Below are 18157 nucleotides of genomic sequence, written 5' to 3'. Positions count from 1 at the left end.
GAGACCCTTCTCCCCAGGGAGACCAGGCCTGACAGCCATGTGTCCTGCATGCAGGAAGCATAAAACCAAAGGAACCTGAATAGAAAAAAAACCATCTAAGCCAGGTTCTGATGAACCCACAGTCCTCCCTTGAGACCCTGTGGGCCAGGCCTCTTCCTGTCTTGGCCAAGGCCTTGGGAATAGGTCTGATCTCTGGGGCTTCCAACGGTCTCCCTCGTGACTGATCAGATGTCCAGAGCTCGAGCTTCCGAGGCGTGCAGAGCCCCACTGTGTGACTTTGGACAAGTCCCTTCACCTCTTCAGACCGCAGATACACATTGTCACGGGCGGTGATGGTACTTTGCTGTCTCTGCTCTAGGGGGCAGTGCGAGCCAAAGGATTCACGCCCACCTAGGGGGCCTGCCTGTGCAGAGTGGCTTGCGTGGGTCTCCTCTGATCCTCGTGGCAGCCTGTGAGGCAGGACTGCCATTCCTGAGCCTCCTTTGCTGGATGGGGGAGCTGAGGCTGGGAGAGGTGCGGCCTCATGCTCCTCAGGAAGGCGTAGAGCCCGCGTGTTCACACGCGGCCCTCTGGTTCCAAAGCCTGCGACTGTTCATTTTTAAACCGTTCAGGATGACTTGGTTAGTTTAAGAGGACAGAGTAAGTTAGCAATACGTTCAGTACCTCTAGCGTGAGTGCTATTCTGGGCTTCAGTGTGAAACCTCAGGGGCCTCCATCTCCTCATCTGCTAAGTGGGTTATGCCCCCCTTGAGGCCTGTAGTGGGGGTCAAATGAGAACACAGCCATTTGTTGTTGACCCAGCCAGGCCCTGCCCTCGGTGCTTTCCACACAGGGCCTTGCCACGGGCCTGTGCGGTGGCGGGAGGCATCCTCTCTGAGGGGAGAGGAAACTGAGGCCCTGGGTGGAGCAGTTTGCTGAAGGCCCTGTGCTTAGGCCGCGGCAGCGAGGAGGGGAAGACAAGACCTGGGCCCTCTGCCTTGCGCTGGCCTCAGGTCGGGAGACAGTGAGCAGGGGGGACCTCTCTCCTCGGTGCCGTCAACAGAGGCCGGGTGGGCATGTTGCCCACAGACTGGTCCCTGGAGGTGGTGGAGATGTGTAAGAAGTACCAGCACCAGACTGTGGTGGCCATGGACCTGGCCGGAGATGAGAACATCAAAGGGAGCAGCCTCTTCCCAGGACACGTGAAGGCCTTCGAGGTAGGTCCCTGCGAAGGACGCGGGGAGGGGCTGGTGCCGGGTGGGCCGCAGGCGCTCGTTTCCACCCCGGAGGGAACGGTCACAGGGACGGGGGAGGGGGGGGGCCGCCTCCGTTCTCAAGTGCGCCTTAGTTGGATCTTGGGGGTGCTAGAAATTGGGAATTTGGGATAAACAGAAGATCCCACTCGGTGTGGGGACTCGTGTGTGTGAGCCTGTTTCTGCCTGTAACTTGCTGTGTGACCTTGGGTGAGACTGTCCCTTCTCGGGGCTTCAGTTTCCTCCGTGGGGATGACGGAGTCCCAGCAAACGTTCAGAGCCTCACCACGCACTCATTCCCCGTGGCTGGAGCTCGGGCTTTAGGGCTGGGGCTCTGGAGTCTCACTGCCCTGATTCAGAGCTTGGCTCCCCTCTTCCCAGCTGTTTGACCATTGTCCTGTTACTTTCCTGGGCCTGTTTCTCCGATTGTAAAACAGGTATTAGAATATTTGTGGATCTTAGGTAACGTATACAAGCACTTTCATACGGTGACTGACACCTAACAACTGTCTAACAAATGGTAGCCTACCACTTAAATTAGGATTACACAAACAAAACCCCCGACTTCCCCATCTTGAAGCAGGCCAGCTGACTGAAGAAGGGCATGGTTCAAGTCTGCCAAAACTTGGACCCAAAGTGCGGTGAAGCCTGGGCCTGCTGGGGCCCTCCCCCAGGCCGCCCGTGACTGACTCTCGCCCTTCCAGGAGGCTGTGAGGAGTGGCATTCACCGCACTGTCCACGCAGGGGAGGTGGGCTCCGCCGAGGTGGTGAGAGAGGTGAGGAGGCTGGGCTGGTGTGGGGCCCTTCTCCCTGCTTCCTCCCCACCTGTACTGGGCTCCACTCCACTTCTCCGCAGGCTGTGGACACGCTCAGGACAGAGAGGCTGGGACATGGCTACCACACGCTGGAGGACGAGACCCTCTATGCCAGGCTGCGGCAGGAGAACATGCACTTCGAGGCGAGTGGCCAGGGGGTGGGAGGACAGAGGTGGAGAGCCAGGAGGGCCCCAGGAGCCGGGCCAGCGGGGCAGCTGGGAGGCCACTGTGGCTCCGGCCCGGGGGGGTACGGGGGGGGGGGGCAGCGTGGCCTGGGGAGGGGGGGTGCATGCGTGCCAACCACCCACCTGCTGTTCCAGGTTTGCCCCTGGTCCAGCTACCTCACAGGCGCCTGGAAGTGGGACACGGAGCACGCGGTGGTTCGGTGAGGCCCAGTCCCTGGGGCCCATTCAGCTTTGTACCAGGAAGGCCAAGGCTGGGAGGGAAGTGGAGGGACCGGGCACTAGCCCAGGTGGGGCCTTCTTGCTAGGACATCTCCTCGAGTCCTTGGGAAGCAGTGTTGCTGTCTTCATCTTACACACGAGGAGGCCAAAGCTCGGGGTGCTGTGACAGGACTGAGGTAGCCCGGGTCCTAAGTAGCAGAACTGAGGGCCGTCTCACTCTAGCAGACACCGCAGAGTGCCCTGCTGCCCTGGGGGGGAGGGGGGCTCCCACACGCTAGACTCTGGACGTCCGGAAGATGACTCTCTCCAGCTCACGTGGTCCCTTCTCCCGGCACCTGTGGGTGCTCCACCTGCTCCCAACCCACCATCTAACTAGAGGCCTTGGCCCTTCTTCCGGCGGTCCTGTGACTGAGCCCTGGGAGTGGCATCAGGCCTCAGGAGGGCAAAGCCACCTTTTCCTGACACAGGATAAGACGGCAAGAACTTGGGGCAACCGCGGTCAGGCCAAGCTCAACGGCAGGAGCTTGGGCTCTGATGTTCTCATTACGAGGGGGTCCTGAGGGCTGCTTCGGGCCAGTGGAGTGTGTGGTACCTGCAGAGTGTCCGAGTGGAGGTTCTTGGAGGCACATGGGTACACAGCCTGTGGGCTGGAGAAAGATGCATGAATCAGCTACATAGATTTGGTGGCTGGAGAAGGGCCAACCTCAGGAGATGGAGCGATGGGGCCTAGGAGAGAACCCAGGACAGTGACACTAGAGGACAGACAGCAGAGGCTGGTCCGAGAAATCAAGGGAAAGGGTTTTAAGAACAGTCAACAGTGTAAAATTGTACACAAGTTGAGTAAAGAGCCAGGGAAGGTCCTCCTGGGTGTAAGAAGACAGTGACCTGGGACAGGGCCAGGAGCCCTTTCCATGGGCCAGTGGTTGAAGAGTCGATCCTAGTGGGGTCGAGGTGAAAGGGGTACAGACGACTCTCCCAGAATGTTGGCTAGGAAGGCGAAAGCTAGAGAGGGTGGTGGCTGGAGGGGGTGCTGCTTGTTTGGCCTCCCCTGACCCCCACTCTACCTGGTCCTCTTCGCCTTTGCTCAGCTCTGGCCCACTCGGATGGGTGCAGGTCTTTAGACGCTAGTTCCGTGGCATCGTGCAGGTCACCCGAGTTCTCTGAATTTCCTTCCCCTGTACGGTGAGCAGCGAATTTCCTTCCCCTGTACGGTGAGCAGCTCTTCCAGGTCGAAGGGGACTGTTCACGTAAGAGTACAGGAGGCTCTTCCCTCCCCACCTCACCCATGTATGCAGGTTCAAACACGACCAGGCTAACTACTCACTCAACACAGATGACCCACTCATCTTCAAGTCCACCCTGGAAACGGATTACCAGATGACCAAACAGCACATGGACTTTACCGAAGAGGAGTTCAAGAGACTGGTGAGTGGGCGTGAGTCCTGGTGGCCTTGACTCTCGGCCTTGGGAGTGTGTGAGGCCTGCAGGTCTTGGCCAGGGCCCAGGACCTCTGGTGATGAGGCATTTGCCTCACCAGGCCAAGCCAGACCTAGAGTCAGGTGCCTTCTATGGACAAGATCTCGAGCTGGCACACTGATCTACGACCAGGTTTTTCAGCCTTTGCTTGGGTCGAGTGCCTGCAAAGAATCCGTTAAAAGCTGTCAACTCCCTTCCCAGAAACGTGTGCTCAGCTATAAAATTCTTCACACACTTTTCAGGCCATTCATAGATGCCAGGCCGAGCCCTTAATTTTAGGGGTTGTGATACCCCAAATCTGTCCCTGCAGGAATCTCTCTCCAGCCCCACATACCCCACCTGGTCTCCAGTTTCTCCGTCTTCCTTCTGCCATCACCGTGTCACATAGTGGCACTTTAAAAACACTGAACCTCATGGTCTCTCCTCTGGCACTTGCTGCCGTGTGACATGGGACACATCCTTCCCCACTGTGAGGTTAATCATTGCCCATGTTCATTGAAGAGGATGGCTCATCACTAGATTGCCAAGGGCTTCCTTCCATGCTCTCTGGTTTCATGTTATCTGCCATTCTGGCCCTTCTAGAACATCAATGCGGCGAAGTCCAGTTTCCTCCCGGAAGATGAGAAGAAGCAGCTTCTTGATCTGCTCTATAACGCCTATGGGATGCCATCTTTGGCCGCTGCAGGTGTGTTCCTGGCTGAGCATCTGGGCTCTTCACCTGCCCAGACTGTGGCCTGGCTTTCTGTGGGATTGCCTACAAGAAGCCCTCCCTTCCTCTCTTGGGCAGCACTAAGGATGTATGAGGCCTCCCTGGCTACATGGCTATAGCTTATGGCGCCTCTCACTAGGTTGGCTTACCTTCTGTATAATGCCATCCTCAGGCTGGTCTCGGGAGAGACTTTCTGAAGCCTAGTCCCAAAGGTCTTGGCAACATGGGCCATCTCCATGGCTGCCTAAAGCCAAGGGCAGGGGAGCTGGGCCCAGGGCCCAGGTCCTAGCTCCTAGCTCTGTTCCACTCCTTCCTTCTGGTGTGACTTTGGCAAAGCATTCGGTCTCCCCCTCTGCAGAAAGAGGGTTCCTCTCTGGCTCTGATGTTCTGAGATTTTTTACATCCTAGGTACTAGCAGGTGCTAATCTTTCTGTGTCTCTGACCTGGGAAGCAGGGCAGCATCCCTGAAGACGTCATGGCCACCTCTCCAAGCCCTCACCCTGTGGATGGAGCCTCCCCAGCGCTGTGGGATTGAATGACACTTACCTTTACTCCTTCGAGGAAGATCGGCATAGTCAGCTACTGCTGCTCTTGAAGCCCGTGTGCCTGTTTCTCCACACACGAATACCTCGGCACACCGCATCTCTCCTCTGACTACGGGCCAGAGTCTGGTTGGATCTGAAACCTTCCTCCTGTGGTGACTCATGCTGAAAATCTGGTGCTCAATAAAGAAGCCAATGGCTGGTACTATGCAGCGCCATGGTCTTGGGCGGAGTGGGAACGGAAGGAGCCTCTGGGCTCCCAGACTTGGGCAGCCTGCTCAGCAGCAGGGTCCTGAGATCCTGGGTGGGGGCTGTGAGGAGGAAGCTAGAGCTTCTAACCCTGGGGGCAAAGACGGGACCACAGTCTGCCTTCCCTCCAGAAGAAACAAGGCTTCTCTTGAATGAATCTGCTTAAATGCTCCCTCTTAGCCCCCTCCCACTGTAGGTTTTAAGGGCTGGGCCTGCCCATCTGGGTGAGCTGTGGACTAGGGTGAGCAAGAGGGACAGATGGAAGACTCATCAGGCACCGGGCCAAAGAGGGTGCCAGCCTCTGTGAAGACCAGCCTCTTCTCAGGTACTTCCTTGCTCAGAAGCCCAGGGCAGTGATGGGTCCCAGCTAACTGTGGACTTGGGGAAACCAGGCCCACCCCTACTTTTGCTGTTTAAAGGAGAAATAATCGTAAACCAGTCACACAAATCATCTGCATTTATTTCCTGGGTCCTAGGTGTCACTTATCTTGGTAGAAAGGGCAGAGTTGATCAGACAGTTTTGAGCACAAAACCCCTTCCCTAGAAATGGATCTGTAGAGCTCCATGAGGGGACGCAGAGCTGCATAGATGGTCAGTTTAACTTATAATGCCTTCCAAAAAAGACCCCAAAAAAACAAAAACACAGCTCCCTCCCTCTCTCCTGGAAAAAAAGTTTAAAGTTTTTAAAAAGTTTAAAAGTGTTTTTTAAAAAAGGGATATGAAGATCTTGACCCAGAAGGTTGGGCTTGGAGAAGGGGGGGGGGGGGCAGAGCTGGGCTGTGGTTGCTGCCCAGGCCACCTGTGGAGGTGCATTCTTGCAGGGGCTGCTCACTCAGGTGCCCGCTGAATGAATAATGCCCCACAGCTACAGGGTCTTGGAAGTGTACCTGGGCACAGTGAAGAGGTGGTGGGCAAGTGGAGCCTGAGGGTGCAGGTGGAGGGCTTTTCCAGGGTACGGGCCATGGTGGCCTCTGAGGGGTGCCTTTTCACTCGGGCCTGGCTTGTCTGGGACAGGGGCTCAGAGAAGAGGCTGCAAGGCCAGTGCCAGGGCTCCCTGTCCAGGCGAGGACAGCAGGTCTCTTTTCCATCCTCCATGGGCAAGGTCAGACTCAAGACGAGGTGGTCCCATCGCTGCTCTCAGGCTGGCTGCTAGCTTCCTTGTCTGGGGTGCCCACCTCTGTCTGTCCTTCTGGAGAGGAGAGAAAAGGAGCACATCCACAAACGTAAAGCACAGAAGGCTATCTGGAAGGGCCCAAAATGGTAACAGTGGATGAGCCCTGGGGCGTAGGACACGAGCTGGACTAGGGGTGGCAGTGGACAAGGGGACCTTTAGCCCAGCCTCTAACATGTTAATGTTTACAAAGAAAACGCATGCAGTGCTGCCAGTATAATTAAGGTCAGTGAAGGGTCCCAGAGGATCGCAGAAGAGGACGGCTACAAGGCTCTGGTGAGGGGGTGAAGGGCCGCTGAGGGTCAGGAAGTCTGTGCAGGTTCTCCAGAAGGAGAGCAGTCCCAGCACGGAACAGGCGCTCAGGAGCCCCAGGGTGGGGCGGGGGGGGGGGGGGGCAGAGCCCACAGCTGTTTTACTCTGCTGTGTCCTTAACAGACTAGCCTCACCTGGATAGGGGCTCGGTCTTTGCATCCTTAGAGCCCTTCACTAAGGAGGATGACCCCGCCCTGTCCGGAGCTCCAGAGCCTGTGGGCTGGCAGGCACTTGGCCATGCAATCCACACAGCCTGGAGTGACTAGGCTCATGACCCGAATGAAAACAGTAGGCGCAGAGATAGGCGGGGGACAGAGCCAATGTCTCTTCCACCGAATTTAAGTTCTGCCACAAAGCAGCACGCTCCAGGGTTTATGAAGGCCAGCTGTTCTCGACACGGCCTCATTCCGCCCACGTAGCAATCTGAGGGGTGGGTGGTGGTAGCAGCAAGTGGTGTGGCCAGAACTTGGACATCTGGCGCTCCCCCCCACCACTACCCTCTATCCTGGGGTGGTACCTGTAGCAGAAGCTTGGGCCCAGAGGGTCCTTCTGGACCTCCAGAAGCCTGACAAACTAGTCTGCACTTTGAGCAAATTTCCCAGCTTGTGATGCTCTATTTGACCCTGAGCAAGCAGGAACATTCTCATCAGATTCCCTAGTAATTTCTGCTCTGCCAAATCCTTACTGTGGGACCTCAGGCAATTTATTTCATCTCTCTGAGCCTTTGCACACCTCCACCTGTATGTGATGGGAGTGTAGGGCCCACAGGTGGTCATCTGGCATGTGGGAAGGTCTTTGCCAATGGTAACGATTCCTCTCTGCCCGTCCCAGCTCTCTCTTGGCTGGGGGAGAAAGTTGTTTTGCTTTGTTTTTTGTTTGTTTGTTTGTTTGTTTGTACGAGAGCGAGCGGGAAAGGAGGGGTAAGAGGGACAGAGAATCTTTTTTTTTATAGATTTTATTTGAGAGAGAGTGAGAGCAGGAACACAAGCAAGGGGAGTGGGAGAGGGAGAAGCAGGCTTCCTGTCGAGCAGGGAGCCCAATGCGGGGCTCGATCCCAGGACCCTGGGATCATGACCTGAGCTGAAGGCAGACACTTAATGACTGAGCCACCCAGGTGCCCCAGGGACAGAGAATCTTAAGCAGACTCCACACCCAGTGTGGAGCCCAATGTGAGATTCGATCTCACGACCCTGACATCATGACCTGAGCTGAAATCAAGAGTCGAATACTTGACCAACTGCGCCACTCAGGCTCTCCAGGGGAGAAGGTTCTTAAGCACTTTGTTCACCAACCACTACCCTTGGGACCCCCCTGGGGCCAGTTTCAGGGCACAACTTGAAATGCTTCCTGGGAACATACTGCTGGGCAGTGTACTCTTATTATTAGGCAAAGTAAAGGAACACCTGTGCTCCCCACATATGGAGGTATCAGGAAAGGTAGGATATGCTAAGGGAGCATTAACAAGCACTGGAGGGCCGGGCGGCCAGGCCTTCAGGACAGGCCAAGGCCCTGCCTCCCCATCCATCCTGCTAGGTCTCCATCTCCCGGGCTTTTTAAGCAGATTCTCAGCTGGGCCTGCTGGTCAGAATCTCTGTAGGCCCACTCCCTCAGTGAGTCTGGGAGACTGAGCACAGCCCCCAGGCCTGCCTGTGGAAACTGCTTATTGCAGCGCCCACTGGAAGGTTCCCTGGCCAGGCCAGCCTACAACTCTACCATGAGTGCTTTACTTCCTTGCAGTGAACACTGTTCCTTCCTCAGGTCCCCTTTTTAAATGTCTGTCACCCCGGCAGGCAAATGTCCTAGACCCAGAGGACCCAGACACTTCAGGGATTCCAAATTGGAGAAAACAGGTATTCAAAGGGCCTGGGTCCACCGATGAGTGGCTACTACTGCTGAGGTAGAGGGGGACAGAAAAGTTTCCCAGAGCCAAGGATAAGGATGCAGCAGCTCTGAGCAAGCCCTCTGGCTGCATGCCCCGTGTGGGAGTGAGGCATGCTGGTCAGTGAACAGCCCTGGACTAGGCAACCTTTCCCACCTGCCAAATGCCATGTACCACGTGCATAAGATGAAGACCCAGGTGGAGGAAGCCCACAGCCTAGAGGGGTGCTGGGCTAAGTGGGGTTGTGGAGGTGGCTGGGAGGGGAGGTAGGAAGAACCAGCGTGTTAAGGTCCATTGGGGGTTGAGAAACAGATGTGCTTTCCTTTGGCTGGGTCAGAGGCAGCAGGCTGCGGTTAGCTGTGAGCAGTGTGGGACACAGGACAGGGAGGGCTGACCACTAGAGCAGGGACGGGGTGTGGGGTGTGCTGTTCTATGTTCACTTGCTGGTGACCCTGAGCAGGCCACCCAGCTTCTTGGGCCTGTTGGTCCATCTATAACAGGAGTGGGTTGAGTCCATGTCTGCACAGTCTGCTCTCTACTCCGTGGTCACTTCTGGCTAACGAGCACCAAGGGCTCTAGACTGGAGACTACCTGAGGGAAAATAAGATGGTGGCCCTCCAGGACAGCTCTGTGGGAGACCCAGGGAGCCCTATAGTTGCAGTCTGCCATGGGAGGGGATGTGACACAAACACTGCCTCCACGGAGCTATGGGGACAGGGAGGAGAGAGCTCTGCCCAGTGCAGGACGGTGAGGGCGGGCTGCGCAGAGCAAGGCCCCAGGGCTGACCAGTGAACTGAGCAGAGGAGAGTCTACTTGGACAGGAAGGGAAGGACGGACGCCCCAGGCACTATGGGAGTGGGCGGCGGCTATTTCCCCCATCCATTCACTCCTGCAGCCTGTGGGTTCCAAGCACTCGCTCTCCTAGAGCTCACATTCAAAACCTGAAACCTTATCATTCAGTGTCCGGGCAGGCCCCTCTGAGCACCTGGGAGGAATTCAGCCATAGGACTGGGTGGGAAGGTTCTAGCAGAGGAAACCGTGACAGGAGGCTCTGGACAGGGCAGGCCTGTGCCTTGACAGAAACAGATCTGTGATGGGTGTGGCTGGAGGACAGCAGGTGAGGGCAGAGGGGCCCCTGCTGAGATCTGAGAGGCAGGGCCTGGTCACCCAGGAGGGCGCTGTGACAACTCCACTGTGAGTGCGACAGGGGGCTTGAGGCCGAGACGTGCTGGGACGGGACAGTCTGAGTGGGTCCTGCTGGCCGCTGGCTGGCAGGTGGGGGGGACAGGGAAGTAGATGTGTCTGGGAAGAGAACTGACAGGACTGACCGGATGGAGGGGGCGATGAGGAAAGGGAGGAGGCTGGGATGCCCAGCCAGAGAGTCCTCAGGGCCTGACACACTAGCGCCCTCCAGCCTAGAAACCGGTTGGCTGCTGGGCCATTGACCACGAGACTAGGGCCTGGTTTAAAGTGGGCAGTCTAGGACTTGGAGCGCGGCCCCGGAGCCCAGAAGAGGGACTCGTGTGCAGGAATGAGGACCCATGCGTTCTAACCTGTGCCCTCGAGTGTCAGCTCGCCCATGTCTCCAGCCAGCGTCCTCACGCTCACAGCCTCAGAGCCCCCCTGGATGTCCGGGACCGCGTTCCGACGGCCCGTCCTCTCACAGGAAATGAAGTCCGAGTAGGAGGACTCAACCTCCATCACGCCTGGTACATCGCTCCTCAGGCCTGTGGGGACAGAGGCAGGAGGACAGGTGAGGCCAGGTGCATCCCGCAAGGAAGACCCCGCTCGGGGCCCCAGCACAGATGTCTCCTGATAAAATGTCAGTTTTTGCCTCGGTCACTGAAGACAAAACAGTAAAGAAAAGTACGAAGAACAAAATAAATCACCCATAATTTCACACCCAGGAAACCACTATCAGCAGTTTAAAGAACCCCTTTTGTCTTTCCTCTAAAGTTACTGATAAATATCTAGCCCTGGCTAGGTGCTGTAGATGCAGCCGTGAACAAGTCCGCCACAGTCTCTGCCCCCAAGAAGCCAACAGTCTGCTGGGGGCCGCAGCAAACTGCCTACATCACCCAAGGAACTACAAGGGTGCTCAGGGCTCCCAGGGAGAAGGCAGGGTGCTGGAGTGACTTACCAGGGTCTGACCAAGGCTGGGGATCAGGAAGCAACATTTTAGATGAACTCCAAGGAAGAAGAGGTGTTATCTAGATGGGTTGAGGGGAACAGTGTGTGTGAAGGCTCGGGGGAGGGAAGAGTATGAAGAGATGCAAGAACCAAAAGAGCCACAGGCTGGAGTACGCTGGGCAGGGGCCAGATCACATCTGCAACTTGGCTGCAGGTCTTGAAAGATCAGATCTGCATTTTCAAAGAGGACTCTGCATCTGGGTTGAGCAGGGCCCAGAAGTGGGCAAGTTGTGGGGCTCCTGCTGGTCAGGTGTGAGAAGATCTTCAGTGGAGGAAGGAGGCGGTGGTGTAGATTCTAGAGGTTACTTGGAGGTTCAATCAACAGGACCTGGTATCCGGGGGGAAGTGAGCTTTCTGAGCTTTCTGACACGACTAAGCGGAAGTGTGGCTTACTGAGATGAACAGAGGAGGAATATCTGGGGGCATGATGGCGGGGGGTGAAGATTCAGAGTTCTTTTGGACCACACCAACTTGGAGACGCCTGTGAGCCCTATAAGGGGAGAGACCGAGTAGGTACGTGGAGGTAGGGGGCTGGAACTCAGAGATGGGGGATGCTATGGAAATTAGAAGTTACTGCTATAGAGATGCTTAAGAGCTCTGCTGGTAGATAATAAGCCTAGGGAGAAAAGAGAACCACACATATAAAGAAGAGCCACATATATTTGAAAACATTGGGGGAATCACACTATACATTGCATTTTATAGCCTACTCTGTAGAACACTCTAGAACATGTCATTAAGGTTCCCTCTAGATGAGTTTTGTACACACATACTTGGATGTACCAAGATTTGATCAGTTCCCTAGAAATGGACATGGAGTTATTTCCAATTTTCTACCATGTAAATCTCTGTGCCTCACTCTAGTTATTAGAGTATGAGGTCTTTATGTAAATCTCTGTGCCTCACTCTAGTTACTAGAGTACATCTCTAGAATTGCTGGGCTAAAGGGAAGGACGAGACGATTTTTAAGCCACATTGTTTAGACACGTTTCCAAGTTGCCTTCATGAATACTATAGGTATTTATGATGACAAAAGATGAGGGGAAAAGCCCTTTTAAATTCTGTACTATTATTTATATTCCCACTTTCAGCACATAAGATTGTCCATTTATCTGCACCCTTGCCAACGATCAGTATTGCGATTATATAAAAAATGTTCATCTGCTAGGGGGACATGAACGTTTCTGAGTACCTCTGATTTTCTGAAGGCAGTCAAATCACACCAGATGGACCTGTACTGATATAGCAAGGTTTCTGAGATAAACTGTTAATTGCAAAACAACACCTAAGATAGAGCGGGTTTCTGTGGGAAAAAGCAGATACAAGGAAAAAAAACCTTGTCAAGTTAAACTTTTACTTCTAAGACTATTTTTGTAATGGTGGAAGTTCTTACCAGCCCAAGTTACTGTGTGATGCTTTCATAAGGTGACTGACATTGGCAGAAGGTGGCGGGGGGACGGGGCACCCAGTAAGTGCTGAGGGGGCATGCACGACGTGTGTGTGTGTGTGTGTGTGTGTGTGTGTGTGTGTGTGTGTGTGTGTGTGTGTGTGTGTGTGTGTGTGTGTGTGTGTGTGTGTGTGTGTGTGTGTGTGAGAGAGAGAGAGAGAGAGAGAGAGAGAGAGAGAGAGAGAGAGAGAACAGGCTGCCAGTGTGGAGGGCTGGCCCCACATCTCCCCACAACACCTAGCTCAGAAGAGACAAGAATACATCAGGGGCACTCCAAGAAAACGCTCTGCCCCTCCCTGGGCCTGTTACCCCATCTGTAAAATAAAGGCAGGGCCAGATCCCGCCTAAGGCAATCCTCCCGGGCTCCAACAGAGGGTGTGCTCCGACTACTTTTCTTGGCTGCCTTGAAACAAGTTGCCCTAGTGCTTTGTCTTCTCAGCAAAAAACACCACTACAAAAAACAACTCAAGTCCCAGAAGGGGTTCCTTCTGCAGGTCACAGAAGTTTTACTTCTGCACTCTCCCTCTTGGGAAATGGCTCAAAGCTTCAGAATAGGGGACTGACCTGCTGCAGTAACAGGAATAACATTTCTGACAATTCTAACAGTAATAATAAAGATGACAGTTACCAAGTCATTCTAGGCTTTCTGGTCCTCACTTACTACATTGCCACAATAGCCCTCTCAGGTCAGTGAGGTGAGTTTACAACCATGACTCAGAAAGGTCTTGGGCGGACCCATCTGGCTCCTAGGCCCAGGCTCTTCCTCCACGTCACATCTGCTGCTGAGGGCAGGGAACAGACCCTGGGCAGGCCACACCATCTCCCCCAGCCCTGTCTCAGCTCTCTTCCAACTAGAATGTCGGTTCCATGAGAACAGGGATTTCACCATGCCAGACCAAAAGGCCTAATCCGGGCACCTGAGCCAACATGCTCTGACTGCTCCCAGGGCCTGGCAGAGACTATGTGATCAATGAATATTCCTCAAATTTCTGTCTACCTCTCCTCCCTTCATCTCTCTTTCCCTATCTGTGGGGATGATAAAGTGACTCGTTAGGACTGCTGGGAAAGGACTCTGTCTGCTGTAGACTGCTGTGGCGTTCTTGTCTGCTATCTCTAGGATCTGACACTGTGGGTTGGAGTTACAAGCTTCACCTAAAAGGCCAGCTTCCCGCTGGAATAGACGCCCTGGGGCCTTGGCTCCTGCCCTTGCCTTACAAGCTGCCCTGTGCAGGGAGCTGACCCTCCTGGCTCAGAGAGGGAAGTGTGCCAAGTGCAAAGCCCAAACCTAGAAAACACCAATGCAGCCAACGTGCTCCAGCTGCCTCATCCTCTTGGGGAAGAGGGATTTCAAAGCGATTTTAGGGTATAGCCGGGGGAGCCCCCTGAGCCTCAGCACAAGCACACAATTTCACTTTTCCTCGACATTTGAATTCTTGCTCTCTGTTCTTTAAAGTCAACAGCAATGGGGAAATGGATCTTTAGAGTTGGAAGCTGCGTCAGAAAGTGGTCATTATCAGACTGCTAATGATAGTGTAAACTGCAGGGAGCCCGATTTGGGGCTCAATCCTAGAACCCTGGGATCATCAGTGACCTGAGCCAAAGGCAGACGCTTAACCGACTGAGCCACCCAAGGCACCCCTCATAATAACTGATTCTAAGAGAACAGTCCAAGTTGTATGTGAAGATAAATGTACAAAGATATTCATTATGGTATTATTTATATTAGTCAAAAACTAAGACACCAAAATGAGCTCGTATATGGACGGCAGAGAAATATATATACATATCTCACCAATTTATAGCCGAATGCGATATACTTCAGGCCTTAAAATGTTTGTGAATTTTTGAGAGAGAGAACACAGGCAGGGGGAGGGGCTGAGGGAGAGGGATAATCTTAAGCGGGCTCCCCGCTGCTGAGTGTGGAGCCTGACTCTCGGGGCTCGATCCTGAGAGATCATGACCTGAGCCAAAATCAAGAGTCAGACGCTTAACTGACTGAGCCACCTGGATGCCCCATGTTTGTGAATATTTTTAAAAGACACAGGAAAATGTTCACAATTGTTAAATGAAAAAAATCTCAATGATATCACATATTTAAATTACGATTTGAATTTTTTTTGTATTCTTCATAGTGAAAACATTCACTTTATTTTTAAATTATTTCATTTTTGAATATGTGTGCATGTATATAAAACTCAAAAAGGACATGCACCAAAAAGAATAAAATCCTTAGGAATAACCAAGGAAGTGAAAGACCTGTACTCTGAAAATTATAAAATACTGATGAAAGAAACTGAAGATGACACAAACAAATGGAAAGATATTCCATGATCATGGATTGGAAGAATTAATATTATTAAAATGTCCACACTACCAAAGGAATCTATAGATTCAATGTAATACCTATCAAAATACCAACAGCATTTTTCGCAGAACTGTAAGAAATAATACTAAAATTTATATGGAACCAACAAAAGACCCCAAATAGCCAAAGCAATCTTGAGAAAGAACAAAGTGGGAGGTATCACATTTCAAGATAGACGACAAAGTTGTTGTATCAAAACAGTATGCCACTGGCACAAAAACAGACACACAGATCAACGGAACAGAATAGAGAACCCAGAAATAAACCCATGCTTATATGATCAATTAATCTATGAGAAAGGAGGCAAGAATATACAATGGGGAAAAGACAGTCTCTTAATAAACTGTGCTGGGAAAACTGGGCTACTTTCTTACACAATATACCAAAATAAACTCAAAATGGATTAAAGACCTAAATGTGTGACCTAAAACCATGGAACTCCTAGAAGAAAGCAGGCAGTAATCTCTTTGACGTTGGCCATAAGTGACATTTTTCTAGGTGTGTCTCTTAAGGCAAGTGAAACAAAAAACAAAAACTACTGGGACTACATCAAAATAAAAAGCTTTTGCGCAGAGAAGGAAACCATCAACCAAATGAAAAGGTAAACCTACTGAATGGGAGAAGATGTTTGCAAATGATGCATCTGATAAGGGATTAACATCCAAAATATATAAAGACTTTATACAGCCCAACATAAAAAAAAATGCACAAATAATCCGATTAAAATGGACGGAGGACCTGAAAAGACGTTTTTCCAAAAGACATACAGATGGCCATACAGACAAAAAGATGCTGAAATACAAATCAAAACCACAATGAAATATCACCTTACACCTGTCAGAATGGCTAGAATAAAAAAGACAAGAAGTAACAAGTATTGGTGAGGATGTAGAGAAAAAGGAACCTTATGCACTGTTGGTGGGAATATAAATTGGTATAGCCACTGTGGAAAACGGTTATGGGGGTTCCTCAAAAATTTAGAAATAGAATTACCATATGACCCAGCAATTCCACTACTTGGTATTTACCCAAAGAAAATGAAAACACTAATTTGAAAAAATATATGTACTCCTATGTTTATTGTAGCATTACTCCTTTTTAGATTTTATTTATTCATTAGAGAGAGAGTGAGAGAGCGAGCATGAGCAGGGGGAAAGTGCAGAGGGAGAGAGAAGCAGGCTTCCCGCTGAGCAGGAAACCCGATGCAGGGCTCGATCCCAGGACCCAGGATCATGACCTGAGCTGAAGGCAGACACTTAACCGACTGAGCCACCCAGGCACCTCGTTTATTGCAGCATTATTTACAACAGCCAAGATATGGGAGCAACCCAAGTGTCCATGCATAGATGAATGGATAAAAATGTATATGTACACAATGGAATTACTTCATCATAAAAAAGGAGATCTTGGTATTTAAGACAATATGCATGGACCTAGAGTGTATCACACTAAGTGAAATAAGTCAGAGAGGAAAAGACAAATACCATATGATATCACTCATATGTAGAATCTGAAAAATAAGTGAATAAACAAACCAAAAGCAGAAACAGACCTATAAATACTGAGGACAAACTGGTGGTTGCCAGAGGGGAGGGGGGAAGGGAGATGGGTACAATGGGTGAGGGGAGTGGGAGGTACATGCTTCCAGCTACAGAATGAGTAAGTCATGGGTATAAAAGGCACAGCGTAGGGAACATAGTCAATGATACCATAACAGCACTGCAGTGAACACAGTGTAAGGTATAAACTTGTCAAATCACTACCTCTTACAGATGAAACTAATGTAACATCGTATGTCAGCTATACTTCAGAAAAGAGAGAGAGAGAGAATGAAGGAATGAGCCTACAAAAGGAAACAGAGCTAGAAAGAGGGGCTGCTACTAGTCCAGTGCTTTTGCATGCATTGCAACTATAGGTTCATTCCTCTCTCATTTGCCTGGACTTTTTTTTTTTTTAAGATTTTATTTATTTATTTGACAGAGAGACAGAGCACAAGTAGGCAGAGTGGCAGGCAAAGGGAGAGGGAGAAGCAGGCTCTCGCTGAGCAGGGAGCCCGACAAGGGACTCCATCCCAGGACCTTGGGATCACGACCTGAGCCAAAGGCAGCCGCTCAACCGACTGAGCCACCCAGGCGGCCCTGCCCGGATTTTAGTAATGTCCATAGAGGCAGTCACTTCAGAAAGAGGCTGGTAACAATGTAGAGGCAAGAAGGTCACTAGAAAAACGGGTATAGGTGACTTTAAAGGTCCAGAGGTAGAGATCGAAATGAGACAAGCAAAACCTTGTATTATATTGTTAAACAATTATTTCTGCCTCAAACATGTATAATATTTAATGATATACACGTTAAATTCCACATCAAGAAAATAATAAGACCCAATACACTGTCCTCCAAAATCATGTCTTACCGTGTGAAGACAAAGGCTTACTGGTTTCAACTCTCACTTAAATTTCTTGAATATAGTTTTAAATTCAAATTAACATTAAGTTCAGATTTCAGATTGAAAAATCAGTACCATGGAAAGAGATTTTAAAATGCAAGTAATACACATGTGAAAATACTTTGAAAAGTGTAACATGTAACATAAAGCTTAATAATTAAAAGAAACCCCAAACCTCGGAAGGTACAAAAGGAATAGGCATAAGCACTCAGAGGCCACCTTGGACTCAGACACCCTCCCCAGGGCAAGCACTTCCTCTGTCCTTCCAGACAGACTGTATGCAATGTGTGTGTGTGTGTGTGTGTGTGTGTGTGTGTGTGCAAGCACTTCCTCTGTCCTTCCAGACTGTATGCAATGTGTGTGTGTGTGTGTGCAAGCACTTCCTCTGTCCTTCCAGACTGTATGCAATGTGTGTGTGTGTGCAAGCACTTCCTCTGTCCTTCCAGACTGTATGCAATGTGTGTGTGTGTGTGTGTGTGTGTGTGTGTGTATTCCCTCCCCCATTCCTTCCTTTTTCTTTTATTTCAAACAGAAAGTTGTTTTTGATCTTGCTTTTTTCATTTAAAAATATATCCTGGAAATAATTCCAGATCACCCTGACGCCACAGCACTGATTACATCAAAACCCAAGAAACAAACCCCAAATCCTTTATAGCTAAAACTTTTCTTTTTTCATTGACTTTTTGGTATACTGTTGTCTCACTACTGTAGACTGATTATTTCCCTTTTTTTAAATATTTTTTCAGATTTTATTTATTTATTTGTCAGAGAGAGAATGCACAAGCAAGTGGGAGTGGTTCTGGATCACACTCAGAAATATCTTCCCCACTCTGAGATTAGCAAAGAATTCTCCCTTATTTATTTCTTACACTTTCATGGCTTTATTTTTCACATTTAAGCCTTTGATTTATCTGGAATTTATCT

The 18157-nt window shown here is 51.1% G+C and overlaps 2 protein-coding genes across 12 annotated transcripts in view; one reads left to right on the top strand and one right to left on the bottom strand.

Moving 5' to 3' along the window:
* The window catches only part of ADA (adenosine deaminase), a 28475-nt gene extending 22421 nt beyond the window's left edge, over positions 1–6054 (top strand). For 3 of the 5 annotated variants that reach the window (XM_027622016.1, XM_027622014.1, XM_027622012.1), the window contains 7 exons: positions 1069–1196; positions 1937–2008; positions 2089–2190; positions 2368–2432; positions 3747–3876; positions 4510–4612; positions 5088–6054. In XM_027622016.1, the coding sequence (XP_027477817.1) occupies positions 1069–1196; positions 1937–2008; positions 2089–2190; positions 2368–2432; positions 3747–3876; positions 4510–4612; positions 5088–5104 (617 nt within the window). In that variant the 3' untranslated portion in view covers positions 5105–6054. The remainder of the gene's footprint in view (positions 1–1068; positions 1197–1936; positions 2009–2088; positions 2191–2367; positions 2433–3746; positions 3877–4509; positions 4613–5087) is intronic. The other 2 variants (XM_027622015.1, XM_027622013.1) reach the window with 2 other exon arrangements.
* PKIG (cAMP-dependent protein kinase inhibitor gamma) overlaps positions 5867–18157 on the bottom strand; it is a 97547-nt gene continuing 85256 nt past the window's right edge. For all 7 annotated transcript variants that reach the window (XM_027622029.2, XM_027622026.2, XM_027622025.2 and 4 more), the window contains 2 exons: positions 10343–10516; positions 5867–6616 (listed from right to left, as the gene is read on the bottom strand). In XM_027622029.2, the coding sequence (XP_027477830.1) occupies positions 6537–6616; positions 10343–10490 (228 nt within the window). In that variant the 5' untranslated portion in view covers positions 10491–10516 and the 3' untranslated portion in view covers positions 5867–6536. The remainder of the gene's footprint in view (positions 6617–10342; positions 10517–18157) is intronic.

The sequence above is a fragment of the Zalophus californianus genome, chromosome 8, assembly GCF_009762305.2.
Source record: "Zalophus californianus isolate mZalCal1 chromosome 8, mZalCal1.pri.v2, whole genome shotgun sequence".
In the NCBI taxonomy this organism is placed as follows: Eukaryota; Metazoa; Chordata; class Mammalia; order Carnivora; family Otariidae; genus Zalophus; species Zalophus californianus.
This window is presented reverse-complemented; position numbering and strand designations above follow the sequence as displayed.